The sequence below is a fragment of the Schistocerca piceifrons genome, chromosome 7 (assembly GCF_021461385.2).
Source record: "Schistocerca piceifrons isolate TAMUIC-IGC-003096 chromosome 7, iqSchPice1.1, whole genome shotgun sequence".
Lineage (NCBI taxonomy): Eukaryota > Metazoa > Arthropoda > Insecta > Orthoptera > Acrididae > Schistocerca > Schistocerca piceifrons.
Window position 1 is genome coordinate 554491781 of NC_060144.1, and position 15215 is coordinate 554506995.

The window sequence follows — 15215 nt, forward strand, 5'->3', positions numbered from 1 at the left end:
GTAAGATTTAGGTTTCTTGAAATTGTTTTGTCTTCTGATGACTTTACTAGATAGTAAATTACAGCACCATCTGCAAATAATGTAAGAGGGCTACTCAGATTGTCTCTGAAATTGCTTATATAGATGAGGAATTGCAGATGGCCTGCAATGCTTTCTTTGGTGATGATAGATCAGTTCTGTTTTACTTGATAATCTTCTGTCAATTACTGTGTAGTGTGACCTTTCTGACAGGAAACCTGCTCAGCGTATCCTTTGTCAAATTGATTCTACTGAAAAACACTCCACAGTAACAGATCCTTATGCTAAGGCAAACTTAGCTCTCATTACTGATCAGACAAAATTATCACTTAGAAAACTATTATCTCATTGTATTCCATCACCCTGGAAGGTGATATACATACAACTCTGGCTTATTCTTTCCACACTTTACTCCAGGCAACTATGTTTAAAGTTGTAATTCCTTAATGTTAGAAAAGACTGTACCATGACACACTTCTGTCGGTTGATAGTTATCTCAATATACTGACTGCACTGAACACAAACACTTCTACCATACCACTATTAATGTTAAGACCAAGTATTCAAGATGGTTTTTACTGCATATTGCCCCTGATGCTGCACCAAATTATACTAATTTCACACTTGAGCTGATTACTTCAGATGTTAATTGTCCTCCACATACGCTGACACCTTTCATTTTCTGTTTACCTTACCTCTTTGACAGAAATTCCTTAGCCGTGACACCAGTTTACTGTCTTCCATCCTCTTACTCCCTTACTTATCACTAACATAACATAAATAGATAATACTGGAGAAACCTTTTCTAAAATATTTCTATACTTAAGTATCCTGCTGTACAAAATCACATGAAAGTAGAAGATAGAATGTTTCTGATTCACTTATAAACTACAGATAGGATAGGAGAAGAGTTTGACTGTCTCAGGAAACACGAAACATGAGACAGACATCTGGGGTAAGCATTGTCGCCACATAATGAATCCAACACAGAATGTCGAACCCCTATTTGCTTGTAGGTCTTACTTCTGGTTCAATGCATATTATAGTAAGTTCCTCCTCTCTTTTTACAGGATAAACATTGCTACCCACACCATCATTCAACATCTCACTAGAATTAGAATTTACATGTATCTTACTACTATAATTTACATTACCCTTACCTGTGATTACAGCAAATTTATATACAAGTGGCTCATCATCACTACCTGCTCTAGTGCGAGCCAAAACTGGAGCATTATCTACTTTAAACGGTTTGATCCAGAATTAAAATCATCTCCTCCATTTCCTTTACTTGAATTTCTCCTACCATTTCGTGTCCATTCTGGTTATCCTCCACCCAACCATTCCTTGAATTTCTACTGTAATTAGTCCTGTTCAGCCTATCTACATGAAATTCTGTCCCTCATTGATAATTGTCATCAAAATTCCTCCTACGGTGTTCCACTGAGGGTTTCACCTTCTCCACTTTATCAACATAATTCAAAAAATCACTTAAGTTATGCCTGGGGGCAGGTACAAGCAATTCTCTAATTTTTTGAGGCAACTTAGTTTCTAAACCCATAATTATTGATTCACTACCTAGCTCTTTGTCCAAATATTTCAGTTTGTTTATCCAAAGCTGACAGAAACCTCTCACAGTGCCCTTCCTGGAGTCAAATCTCTCTCCTCCCCAAAATTCACTCAAAATTCTGTGCTGCTTATCTTTGGACCACTATCCATCTAAACATGCTTTTTCAAAGGTTTGCCAATAAGTACCTGAGCTGCCCATCCGTAAGTGTTCCTTTTCAAAAAGCCTCTCACAAATGACATTTTCTCTTTGTCATTCCATGTTTCCGGCAAATCATGAAGTTCCCTAATGAAATCCATTGGATGCACTTCCCCATATGGTTCAAAATTATTAAATTTCTTACAACTAACACATGAAGGACTGTTTGGGACACTACATACTCTATGATTTAGATTTTGTACCTCTTCCATCTTTTTCTCTATTTCAGCCAGTTTTGAAAGTACATTTTTATATACTTTTTCCAGTTTTTTGTCTACCACTACTGCACACCTGCTTTCTACTTTTGTTTCAAAATCATTTTTAATCTGACCAATTTGGTTCTCAAGTTTAATCTTATTTGCAGCACAAAATTTCCTGGCAGCTTTTACTTTATCTTTATACCGTTTCTCGGAAGTCTCCACCTTCCTACTATATTCAGCACAACATTTCTTTCTCTCTTCTACACATTTACTACCCATCAATGTTAATTTCTCATTAGTGTTATGTACTACTTTCTTTATCTTTTCATCACAATCTTTAGCTACCGTCTCAACCTTGTTATTTAATTCTGAAAGATCAGAGCTGAGTACCTTAATCTCCTTTTAATTTCTTTCTTCACTTCATCCTTTAAGCTAACTATGTCAGTTCTGATACTATCAGTTTTCTTTTCCACACTATTAATGTATTCTTTCATACTATTTTCCATCCTATTAATCTCTTCTTTCATACTACTAATGTCTTCTGTCATACTCATATTCCTCAAACTACTCATAATTTGCCTTAACATCACTTCCACTTTTCCATCTGCCATAAATGTTTGCCCTTGCTGACTTTTGCTACCAGATTACTCCTCCTTAGCCTTAGATTTCGTCCTCGTCAGTACTGTTTTCGTCCATTTCGCTCATCTCACCGATACACTGCAGATGACACTTTTATCATTTCATCTACAATAGGACTTTCGTCCCCATCATTCGACGTTACATTCATGTCTGATTAATAACCACCATTGTCTACTGAACCAGTCACATGTTGTCCCTTGTCTCCCATCACACAGTCTTTTTCGTTAAGCCCATTCATTATGTATCACTTAATATGAAACAGCTTTGGCTATGAAATTACCTTATTCTTATTCACTTGCCTGCTGTTGCGGTTGTCATCTTGATTCATCGTCTGCACAGCTAAACCCATGCACTGATTGGCTGTTGCACTTCCTTCATTTGTTCTTGAGTTCATTATTCAAAATTTGTGAGTCCTAGTTTATTGTGCCCACATACAAAATTTCTCACTCGCAAGGCCACCATATGTGACGTTTGCCCGCTTTGTTTCTTCGTTGATGGTCCTCGGAGTTGATGTACTGTGTTGTTATACTGGCTGAAAAATTGGGGGGGGGGGGGGGGGGGGTGAAAGTTCAACACTGACTACTTTAATGATGTATCCAACAGTTGCCTTTCATAGTTCTTTACTTTCACTGTTCACAACCCCCCAATATACACAGTCAATATGGCCAGTGCACTACTGGTTAATTTTCGAGAAGCCTCGTTAATAGTTTGCAGGCATATGTCAACATACTACTACAATAGTTTACTGTTGAACATCTACGAGCAGTATAAACCTAACCATACAGTTCACAGTTCTTGCAGAATAAAATGGTATGTATTGAACAGACACTGTCATTGTTTTAACACATAGCCTAATTGTGTTACACTTTCACAGATGCACTGTTGTTGATCTAACCATTACGGTTTTCTTGTTTGAAAATTGGCTGTGGACTGACTGTCAAGGCACCAAAAATTGGGCCCTTCTATATCATCACAATAAAAGGCACTGAAATTGCACATTGTTCGATGTTTAATTTACAGACATCACAATTAAAACATACCTCATTCAGTTAACTGCATATATCGAAAAATTGTTTCTTTTTAACAATTTCTTCTTCCACAAGAGTTGTATAATGATGAAATTAACAGATATAGTTATGAAAACAATACTTTGGACAAAACTGGTAATTACTTTGGAATGAATTAAGGGCTGGCTTCGCTAACATGTTTTTGAATAGAGCCAAATAAATGGTTAAAGAATGCTATTAGTTGTTCCACCTCCAAATGTTTATAATTAGTACAGAATTTGTATTTGTTTATAGGTTAACAATAGAATTTAAGTTACAAAACAATTACTGATTTCACCCTATAACAAAAGTTATTAACTAGTAACAGTTAAAATAAATTATAAAATCAATTACATACATAAAACTAAGCACAAAATTAGACCTGGTGTTATATTCTTTAAAACTGAGGGCCAACCTTTCTCTTTTATGAAAAGGCAGATTATACTCACGTATGTTAAAGGTAATTAGTTAAAAGTGAAAAAATGAATTTTAAAAAGGCAGATGGCAAAACAAGTGGGGAAGTAAAAATATCCCAACTTGCTTTCTCACACATTTATGATAACTTTACAGCTCTGTAATTCAGAAATCAGGTGACATATATCACTAAAAGTAAATATTTTTTTAATTCTGTACCAACAGTACACATGTGCCAAATTTTAAGAAAATCTGAGACAGTGAGGTAGAAAATGGTCTTTTTCTGTGTCGATCTGACATGGAATGACCCTTCTGGCCAAATCCCTTCTTCAGCAAAGAAAGCACACACACATTCACACAAGCAAGCACACCTCACACACACCTGACGACTTACACCCACAGTTCCTACTGGAAAGCCAAAATCTGTGTGTAACAGTGTTTTCGTTATGCTTGTCTGCAAGTCAGTGAGCCATCTTTACATTGTATAGCAATCTACTCATTTCCTAATACTGCCCAAAACATATAATGTTTACTAGTGATGCATTAAGGACTCAAACTGAACCAAACCTGACACAGACCAGATTACAATCACACAGGCCTGCAACTGGTTGAAAGTAGTTTATCTTAAGCTCACCGTGGCTTGTATTACGAAATTTCAGACAGATAAAACTGATCTGCTGCTATTGTAAGTAAAGATTATGTGTGAAATTCCTTGTAGTCCCACGGAATAAGAAGGTAAAATGGGGTGTGCAGTAGATAATCAAGCATTTCAGTTTGGCATGTTTTACACTCATAAGGAAAATACATTGCTAGTGCCCCTTAACAGGTGATCTTTTTGCTAATGCGGCCAGATTACTGATCACCATACTAAAATAAAATATGCTAAACGGATGATTTGAACAGACATTTCATGCAAGGCTTCCACATAGGTATGACCCACTTTGTTGGTTGTTGTGATTAGGAGGGGCCTCCAGACTTTTGAGCCTTGATCTCTGCTAGTCCTTGTCTTCTACGTAACTGTACATACTGTTTAGTTTTCTGCTCTTGTTGCCATCCCTTTTCGATATGATTTACACACATCCTTCTTTCCCTCTCTTATGTTATTTTATAAGCTCATGTACGTACCTTGCAACTGTCCTCAGACTCCATCCATATTGTGTCCTCATTGCACATTGTTTTCTTAGCAGTTTCCTTCCATGTGCTCCCAAGCCCTTTCCAGCACCCCTGTGTGCATCCTTCATGACACAAAATTCAAAGTACTGTTGATTGGGCTCATAAAAGTAGAAACAACTATCCCAGGTTTTGTGAAATGTTAGTGTCTTCCTCTGGGAGGAAAAAAGTTAGGAATGGGGGAAGTTTAAGGAGGAGAGTGGCAGGTCACTCAAATTTCAGATTGAGAGGGACCCACCTGCTGTCAAGATGAGGGCAGACTAATGAAGAGGGATGTATCAGAAGATTGAGAGATCAAAGATAGTACACTGGCAAGCACTGTGCCAGTTTCAGTCCACAGATTTTGGGAGAGGGAGGACTGAGTAAGAGAAAGATAAATGTGAAGTGAAATGAATAGTGCATTTAAAAGAAGTAGGAGGAAAATGGAGAAAAACAAAGATAGAGAGGAAACTAATTGATGTGCTTGTTCTGGTCTTCAGTCCAAGACTATCCTGTGCAAGACTCTTCATCTCCAAATAAGTACTGCAACCTACAACCTTTTGATCCTGATTACTATATTCATCTCTTGATCTCCTTCTACAATTTTTACTCCCCACACTTCCCTCCAGTCCTAAATTGGTGATCCTTTGAGGTTTCAAAATGTGTCCTGTCAACCAATCCCTTCTTTTAGTGAAGTTATCTCACAGTTATCTTTTCTCCCCAATTCTGTTGAGAACCACCTCATTGGTTATATGTTCTATCTATCTAATCCTCAGCAGTATTCTGTAGCACCACAATTCAAAAACTTCTATTCTCTTCTTGTCTGAACCGTTTATAGTACATGTTTCACTTCCATACAAGACTACACTCTAGACAAATACTTTAAGAAAAAAAACTTCCTAACACTTGGATCTATATTCCATGATAACAAATTTCATTTCTTCAGAAAAGCTATACTTGCCATTGCCAATCTACATTTTATATCCTCTCTTCTTTGGTCTACTTTGGCCATCATCAGTTATTTTACTGCCCAATTAGCAAAACTCGTCTACTACTTTTAGTGACTCATTTCTTAATCTAATTCTGTCAGCATCATCTGTTTTAAGTCAACCACATTCCATTACTCTTGTTTTGCTTTTGTTAATGTTCATCTTAGATCCTCTTTTCAAAACACTGTACATTCCATTCAAGTGCTCTTCCAATTTCTTTGCTGTCTCTGACAGATTTACAATGTCATCGGCAAACCTCAGCATTTTTATTTCTTCTCCCTGAAATTTAATTCCTACTCCAATTTTTCTTTGGTTACCTTTACTGCTTGCTCAATGGACAGATTGAATAATATCGGGAATAGGCTACAATCCTGTCTCACTCACTCCTCAATCACTGCTTCCATGTCATGCCATTCAACTCATATAACTACCATCTGGTTTCTGTACTAGTTGTGAACAGCATTTCACTCCCTGTATTTTACCCCTCCTACCTTCATAATTTCAAAGAGAGTACTCCAGTCAGCATTGTTAAAAGCTTTTTTAAGTTTACAAATTCTATAAACATAAGTTTACCTTTCCTTAACCCATCTTCTACGATAAGTTGCAAGTTCAGTATTGCCCCTCAGGTTCCTGCATATCCATACTGATCTTCCCCAATGTTGCTTTCTACCAGTTTTCCTGTTCTTCTGTAAAGAATTCATTGGTAGTATTTTGCAACCATGACTTATTAAAATTATGGATTTTTTAAACATTTGTATTCCCTTTTTCTTGCTTCCTTTGCTGCATTTTTATATCTCCTCCTTTCGTCAAAAGATAAAAAAGTGAAAAATAATACAATAAATTATTGAGTAAATTAATAAATAGAGAAGTACAGAAAAATGCAAAGGTTGGGGGGGTTGTAAGTTAACTAGCATAAGTCCAGGAGAGTTGTTGGGTGCACATACATCTTGAAGAAAGATTTTCCATTTCTGCAGTTCAAGGAAGCTATTACCAGTTGGGAGGCCCCAAATGGTCAGTGTAATACTGTAGCCACTCAGGTCCTTCTTGTCAAGCTGTGGAGGATACTAATCTATTGTCTGCTAAATTGTTCCAGGACAGACATTTCTTCTTTGTCCGTTAATGCATTCATCCAGTTCAGTGGTGTTCATTCATATGTACAAAGTAGCCAGCGAACACATTAGGTGATGAACAAGAAGTATGGTTTCACATTTTATTCTAGCTTTAAAGTTTCAGCAATTGCCAGTGGTGATACCAGAGTAAATGTTGGTGGATGGGTGCAAGGGACAGATTTTGTAGTGGAAATGATTGCAGGGGTAAGAACCTCAGGATAAGGATGACGGTCTGGGAATATCTTACAGTTTGACAAGGATGCTACAGAGCTTGATAGAGTGAAGGTGGTAGTCAGTAGTGTGGAGAGGATATCAGGGAGAGATGAACTCATTTCAAGGCTCAGCATTCCCTTTCATATTTCCAGGTGCAGATATGTGGATTCACATCAAATCTCTTTTTGCCCTGGAATGGAATGATATCTGGTACACTAATGCTCTCAGTAACGAACTCTACAGTTTGACAAGGATGCTACAGAGCTTGATAGAGTGAAGGTGGTAGTCAGTAGTGTGGAGAGGATATCAGGGAGAGATGAACTCATTTCAAGGCTCAGCATTCCCTTTCATATTTCCAGGTGCAGATATGTGGATTCACATCAAATCTCTTTTTGCCCTGGAATGGAATGATATCTGGTACACTAATGCTCTCAGTAACAAACTCTGCACTATCAAGGTGACTACTGCAGTTTGGTGCTCTTCCTTCCACTCCCCGTGGAAGGAGTCCACTGTCTTATGTCATCTGCGCATCATTCATACTAGGCACACCCATTGATTTATCTTGCGCAGTGAGCCAACTGCACAATGTGGGTGTGAAGCCAGACTGACTGTCTCCGATATATTGGTGGAATGACCCCTTCTTTTGGCCTTTCGTACTAATTATAGCCTTCCAGATTCCTTGTTGTTAATATTACCAGACAATTCACGGATGGTTGAACTGGTCTTAAGTTTCCTTCATGAAAGTAGTTTTTATTTTCAGTTACAAGGTTTTGCTTTCCTTCTGAAGCGGGGGCAGTGTGGTTGTGCGTGGGATCTCTCTCTTCATGTTTTCTGGGCCTGGGACTCTTGGCCATTCGCCCTTTTAATGACCACTGTTTTATCCCTCTGTTTTTCCAGTTTTTAGATTTGACCTACCCTTTTATCCCTTCTAATGTTTGTGTTTTTATCTTCCTCACTTTATAGTTTGACACTTCTGACTGGATCCACTCACTTTTCGCGGGTGCCTCTATTTTGCTCACATAGCTTTTGAAGTACAGGACTGATGACATCGCTGTTCAGTCCCATAACACCCCCTCCCCCCTTCCCCCAATCAGTCAGTCAAACAAGGCTCAGCTTGAGAAAGTCCTAGTCTGGCAGAGTAATTCATTAACCCCAGGTGGTACTGGGTGACAACAGGTATGCTTCTGAGATTTTTTGGTATTGGGAATTCTCTCTTTCAGAGTGTAATAGGAGAACATTCCCCAGGAGTTTCGTTCATCGAAAGATCTTAGAGGTTGTTGTAGGAGCGAAAAGCCTGGTGGAGGTTGTTGGCATAGATGTTGAGCAATTCGAGAGTGGAGCAAATATCTTTGCCATGAATATGTAGAATGCAGGGAAGGTAACTTTTATTGTGAAAGGGATTCACAAGACTGTAGTCAAACAAATACTTTGAGAAAAGTCTTCCAAACACACAAATTTATGTTTGATGTTAACAGGTTTCCCATTTTCAGGAAAGCTTTCTTTGTGGTTGCCATTCTGCATTTTATATTCTCATTACTTCTGCCAGCTGCTTCTTATATATTAAAACTCCTGTACTACTTTTATTGTTTTATTTCCTAGTCTTATTTACTCAGCATAACTTGGCTTATTTTGACTGCAATCAGTTATCTTTGTTTTGCTTTAATTTATTCTCAAATTTCTGCTCCCTGAATGTGAATTCCATATATAATTCATTCAGCCTTCTATTTTTTCTTGATGTTCGCACAGCTGCTTCTCTCTCTCCAAAGGTTTCTTTAACTTTCTTATGAGTGGCACTTAACTTTCCTGTAACAGTGCTTGCTTCTACAGCTTTGTATTTTTAGTTTAACCATTCTGATTTGTCCTTTCACATTTTATATCAGTCAGCTAATGTAGGTCCTATCTCCATAGCTGTCTACTTTTTATAATTGTTTCAGCCTTAGCTTGAAACTTCATGATCCCTCCACATCTCTTCCACCTATAACCTTCTTTCATGATTCTTAAACTAAGTATTTGCGATGCTCTAAGCAAAATTCTACAAAGTGGCTTCCTCTTTAATTTCTGTCCTCCAGACCATGTTCTACTATTTTCTTGTCCCTTCCTTTTTCCACTATCAAATTTCAGTCCCCCATCCCAAATTTTTGCCTGTTGATTATAGAATAATTTCTTTTAACTTATATATTATTTCAGTTTCTTCATCACTTGAAGGGTTATCATGAGATATCCACTATGCTCTTCATAGTAGTGCACCAGCATTCCTATTTACTTGTTCATAATAAACCTACTCCTGCATTACCACTATGTGATTTTACACGATACTCACCTGATCAGAAATTCCTTGTTTCTGTCACCGCACTTCACTAATTTCTGCTATATGCTACTTCAATATAACAATTTCTCATTTCAAATATTGTGTACCTACCTACATAATTAAGAGTCTAACATTGCAACTGGGGGACTTTTTTATTTGGGAGGATGCCGCCATTAACTTTGAACAATGCACCGGAGTTACATGTTTTTAGGAAATATAATGGCTGTAGATTCCCCTCTCTTTAGTACGTCAGGCCTTGTTTGGATAATATTACAAGTCCAGATTAGCCAGTGATCCAGACTGCTTCCCTTTCAACCACTGAAAAGGCTGCTGCCACTTCTCAGGAACTATAGCATAGTGTAGCCTCTCCAGAAATAGCCTTCCAACATGGTCACAAATGGCTTCATTTACTGTGTCATTTAGAGACACAAGCTATCACAACAAGGTCCATGCTTCATTGGGGGGGGGGGGGGGGTTGTAAAATTAGAGATAAAATTAATTTGCATACTTTATTGACCAGAAATTCTAAGTTCCAGTTTAAGATATTGGTCTCCACACCCAATGCAATAGAAATATTTCCATTATATGCCCCCCCCCCCCCCATGCTCGCTCCCTCCCTCCCTCCCTCTCTCCTACAATAATAGAGGAGAAGTCACGTTGAGTTGCAGACAGATACAAGACCCAGGTGCAATATCTGCCCAATCCACTCACCACTCACCCAGCAGTTCCTATTCCAGTCCTGCCACAGGTTTATCCTATCCCATCAGGGGCCAGCCACCTGTGAAAACAGCCATGTCACTTACCAGCTATGCTGCAGTCATTACACAGCTTTTTATATTGGTATGACTACCGACCAGCTGTCCACCAGGATGAATGGCCACCGCCAAACTGTGGCCAAGAACAAAGTAGACCATCCTGTGGTACAACATGCAGTTGAACATAACATATCTGATTTCAATGGCTGCTTCACTACCTGAGCCATCTGGATCCTTCCCTCCACCACCAGCTTTTCTGAACTGTGCAGATGGGAGTTATCCCTACAACACATTCTCTGCTCCCATAATTATCCTGGCCTCAACCTATGATCATGTACTGTCCCCACATCCTCCACCCAGCAGTTTCCTTCCCCTCTGTCCTGTCATCTCTTCCCCATTCTCGCCTGCCATCCTTTTTATTTGCCGCACACTGCCAATGCAAGTACCTATCTTTCCCTGCTCTTCTCCATTTTTCCCCATCACCCTGCCCCATAACCTCCATATGCTGCACCTGTTGGCATTCTAGTCCCTGCACACTCCAGTGTTTGTCTCTCTCTCCCTGACCCCTCCAGTTTGCTGCTTGCATCTTTGTTACGGTAAGTAGCAATCTGTCTTTTCCTACATTATTGATATCTCTCTGCCTCCCCTCTCCCCCCCTCTCTTTCCCCCCTCTCTCTCTCCCCCCCCCCTCTCTCTCCCCCCCTCTCTCTCCCCCCTCTCTCTCCCCTCCTCTCTCTCTCCCGCCCTCTCTCTCCCTCCCTCTCTCTCCCCTCTCTCCCCCCCCACCCTTTTCCCTTCTCCCACTTCCTCCCCTCCTCCTCTCCCTCTCCTTCTCCGTCTCCCTCTCTCCACTTGCAGTTTCTGTAATTTAAATTATTTAGATAACTATGGAATCACAATGTATGTATTTATGTGGTTTTTTTCCTAGGTAGTTTAAGTTACTTGTGATCCATATTAACAGTTGAACCTGTACCTTCAATATAATTTTGTTTCAGGTTGCAGTAATCCTCTCAGAGAGTCGAAGAAATGTTCGCTTGTATGAAATGGAAGTGGAGGAAGAAGAAGAAGAGGAAGACGGTATGGATGGTGCAGCAGGAACCACCGATTCCCTTACTCTAGATACTAGTCAAGGTTCAGAAGTTGGGTTTGACTGACTGAGACCAAGCAATGTGCTCCAATCACTGTGCTCAAATAGTTAATGGTGTTTACTGCTGTTATTTAGCATTAAACGTATTGTATAAAGGCTGTAATATTTTTTACCAACCTTCATTTCTTCTTAACTTGTCAGTTTGTCTTGCAAAGAACCTTCAATTTCCATTGACTCCAGCTGGGAAAAACTGTGAGCCCTGTGTGGGTGATGTATAATTTTCTTCCTCATTGTTCAAGTCCATGTCATTTATTTAATTATTTATTTATTTATTTTAAGAAATATATTGTATCCCAGCAAAGAGGCATCATTTTGTGATATATGAAAATTTGGATGCTGGATACATTTCTCACATGATTTCATAAAGTTTTTCGTTTTTTGTAATATATTTGTTTTATTTTTTTGTAGACCTTTACATTTGTAGGGCAAATTCAGTGTTGATATGAGTTGGAGGTAGTTTGAAACAACATAATGGAAAGGATAGTGCGGATGCGGAGTCACTGCGTAGTTTCTGCAGATTGTTCTGTGATTGGGTCCAGAAGATTACACAATGCCAACCAGTTAACCTTCTGCATAGGGCATTAGCAGGTGGCAGTCTTGAAGAAGCAGATGGTTAGCACACCAGCATGTATGTCATGAATGCCAGCTTATGAAACCAGATCCCCTAGTTCCCTTTTGGTAGAGTTTCAGTTGTCTTCGCTGGTCTAATTAACCCCAGCTCCATTTGACCTACCAACGAGAAACACTATTAGTGATGGAGATTGAACACAGGTTCCCTGTACAGCAGGCTTGTCAAACTTGGTGCCTCCTCAGGAACTCTGGTAGGCAAACTGTAGTTTAACTCGAGTCTACTGTAAATTTATGACAAACACTGCAATTTCATATGAATTGAAAGTTAGTTCTGTGACCTGTAGTTCTTGGTATAGGCATATCAATTGCAGTAAGGCTCTGACTGTGCATATGAGAGTAAAACACTAGGATACTGTATACCAGTTTTCACCAAACATATGAAGCTTCTGAGGTACTATATTGTTTTGAATCCTGCTGTGGGCTCCCAAAAGAAAATAGAACAGAAATAATTTTAAAAAAATAATAATAATACTTTTTGTATTGCTTATAAACTTACATTGCCAATAAATATGAATGAATTTTAATTAAACTTTATGTAAGGAAAAGAAATTGACATCACACTGTACTTAAGAAAGTAACTGAGGTGTCATTAGTAATAAATTACAAATGTTAGAATAAATTCTTTTATCAGACTTTTTAACTTTTAATGAGAATGATGGCACTCTTTTTATGTCGCCAACAATTTTTTTTTTTTTTTTGTGTTGGGAGAGCAGATAGTGGCTGCCATTCAAATAACCAGCCGGTCAGTCAGTCAGTTCCTGTACTTGTTGTGTATACTGAAAAAGAAGAAAATTGCAATCACTTTGAGATAAACTGGACCAAAATTGTGTATTTTTCTTCAGGTGCAAGAAGCCAAATAGTTTCTGAGCTTCAAGAAAGTGATTTTAAAAATAAATAATTTTTAAAACCAATCAGTTCCAAATCTTCCTGAAAATCAAAATGTTCCGTGGCACAAGTAACTAACTTTGCAGCATCAATCTCTATAAAAGGTGATTTGACAACAATTCAAATGCTTTTGAAATCTTGGAATCATTTGTGGAATTGACTTCTCAAATCAGAAAGAATTTCAATATATTGTTTACTGTTGTAAGGAGGCTTTCAAGAGCCTTGCTTCTCAAGGATTTGTTTCAAACAGGCAAAGTGTTAGTATTCATCTTGGATGAGACTTTTTTTGGGGGGGGGGGGGGGGGGGGGGATGAAGCAGCATCTGAAATTGTCCCACCAATATCTTTATCCTTATCTTAGGGCTTCAAGTTATGGATGTTTAACTTTTCCAAGTTATGGATATTTAACTTTACAGTGATGTCTGCAAGGAAAGCAAAATCCTGCATGCCAAGGTGTTTCTAGTTCACAGAATGATTCATCTTGGTCTTTCAAATATTCTAGTGAGAAAGGAAGAAGCTCTTTTAAGCATTGTCAATCTCTGCCTCTTCTAAGACAACAAATATCTGTATGAAGCAGTAGATCACCATACTGGTAATCTAGTTCATAAGGTAGCATTGTCAACAAACCTCTGTGAATTGCATGTGCTCTAGCTTTGCTCACTACAAACAATGGAAAGACCAGTTTAGAATATCAACAATATTATGAAAAGGTCAGACTGTTACCCACCATAAGGTCGACACACTGAGTTGCATACAGGCACAAAAAAAGACTGTTACACATTAAGCTTCTGGCCAAAGCCTTATTTGGAAAGGAAACAAGCACATCTTCGCAAACATCTTCACATCATCCTTCCCAGGATGGATAGGATGTGTGACTGCTGTGTACAGACGCAGGAGGAGCTGGCCACTGTTCGCGAACAGCTGAACATACTGATGGCCACTGTCAGCCATCTTCAGGCTGCTGCCTTGGGAGTGTAGCGGCAGTGGGGAGTCTGGTGTCTCACATGGTACACTCCAGGTGTTATATGCTCCACTCACGGTCCCTGTTGTCGAGACATCTTCGCGGGTACAGGGTGCGGTTGTGCCACCCTCTCCCCAAGGGGAGTGGCTGATTCAACGACGTTTGCATCGCACAAGGTGAAGGGTCAATGTGGAGGCCAGCCATGTGGCATAGCCTGCTCTGCCTGTGAGTGGACATGTGGTCATTTCTTCAGCAAGGTCCGAGAAGGCACACAGGGGGAGGGGTTTATTAGTGATTGGGAGCTCCAATGTTAGTCGGGCGATGGAGCCCCTTAGGGAAATAGCAGAAAGGTCGGAGAAGAAGGCCAGTGTTCACTCTGTCTGCTTGCTGGGGGGTCTCATCCGCGATGTGGAGGAGGCCATGCTGGCGGCGATAGAGAGTACTGGGTGCACCCGACTGCAAATTGTTGCTCATGTCGGCAACAATGATTTCTGCCTTCTGGGTTCAGAGGTCATCCTCGGTTCATACAGGCAGCTGGTGGAGTTAGTGAAGACGGAAAGCCTCGCTCGTGGGGTGGAATCTGAGCTAACTATTTGTAGTATCGTTCCCAGAACCGATCGTGGTCCTCTAGTTTGTAGCCGAGTGGAAGGCTTAAACCAGAGGCTCAGACGATTCTGTGGAGATCTGGGGTGCAAATTTCTCGACCTCTGCTATCGAGTGGAGAAATGTAGGGTCCCCCTGAATAGGTCAGGCATGCACTACATGCAGGAAGCAGCTACAAGGGTAGCGGAGTACATTTGGAGTGCACATGTGGGTTTTTTAGGTTAGAGAATTCCCTCCCTAGGCCCGACAAGATGCATCCTGAGACACGAAAAGGTAGCACTAGGCAAAACGCAACAGGGAATCACAATATTAATGTGGTAATAGTAAATTGCAGGAACGTCTATAGAAAGGTCCCAGAAGTGCTCTCATTAATAAATGGTCACAA

General features: G+C 39.5%; 1 protein-coding gene across 2 annotated transcripts in view; it reads left to right on the forward strand.

Moving 5' to 3' along the window:
- LOC124804839 (anaphase-promoting complex subunit 4) overlaps positions 1-12138 on the forward strand; it is a 120087-nt gene extending 107949 nt beyond the window's left edge. For both annotated transcript variants that reach the window (XM_047265189.1, XM_047265190.1), the window contains one exon: positions 11601-12138. In XM_047265189.1, the coding sequence (XP_047121145.1) occupies positions 11601-11759 (159 nt within the window). In that variant the 3' untranslated portion in view covers positions 11760-12138. The remainder of the gene's footprint in view (positions 1-11600) is intronic.
- The last annotated feature ends 3077 nt before the right edge of the window (positions 12139-15215 follow it).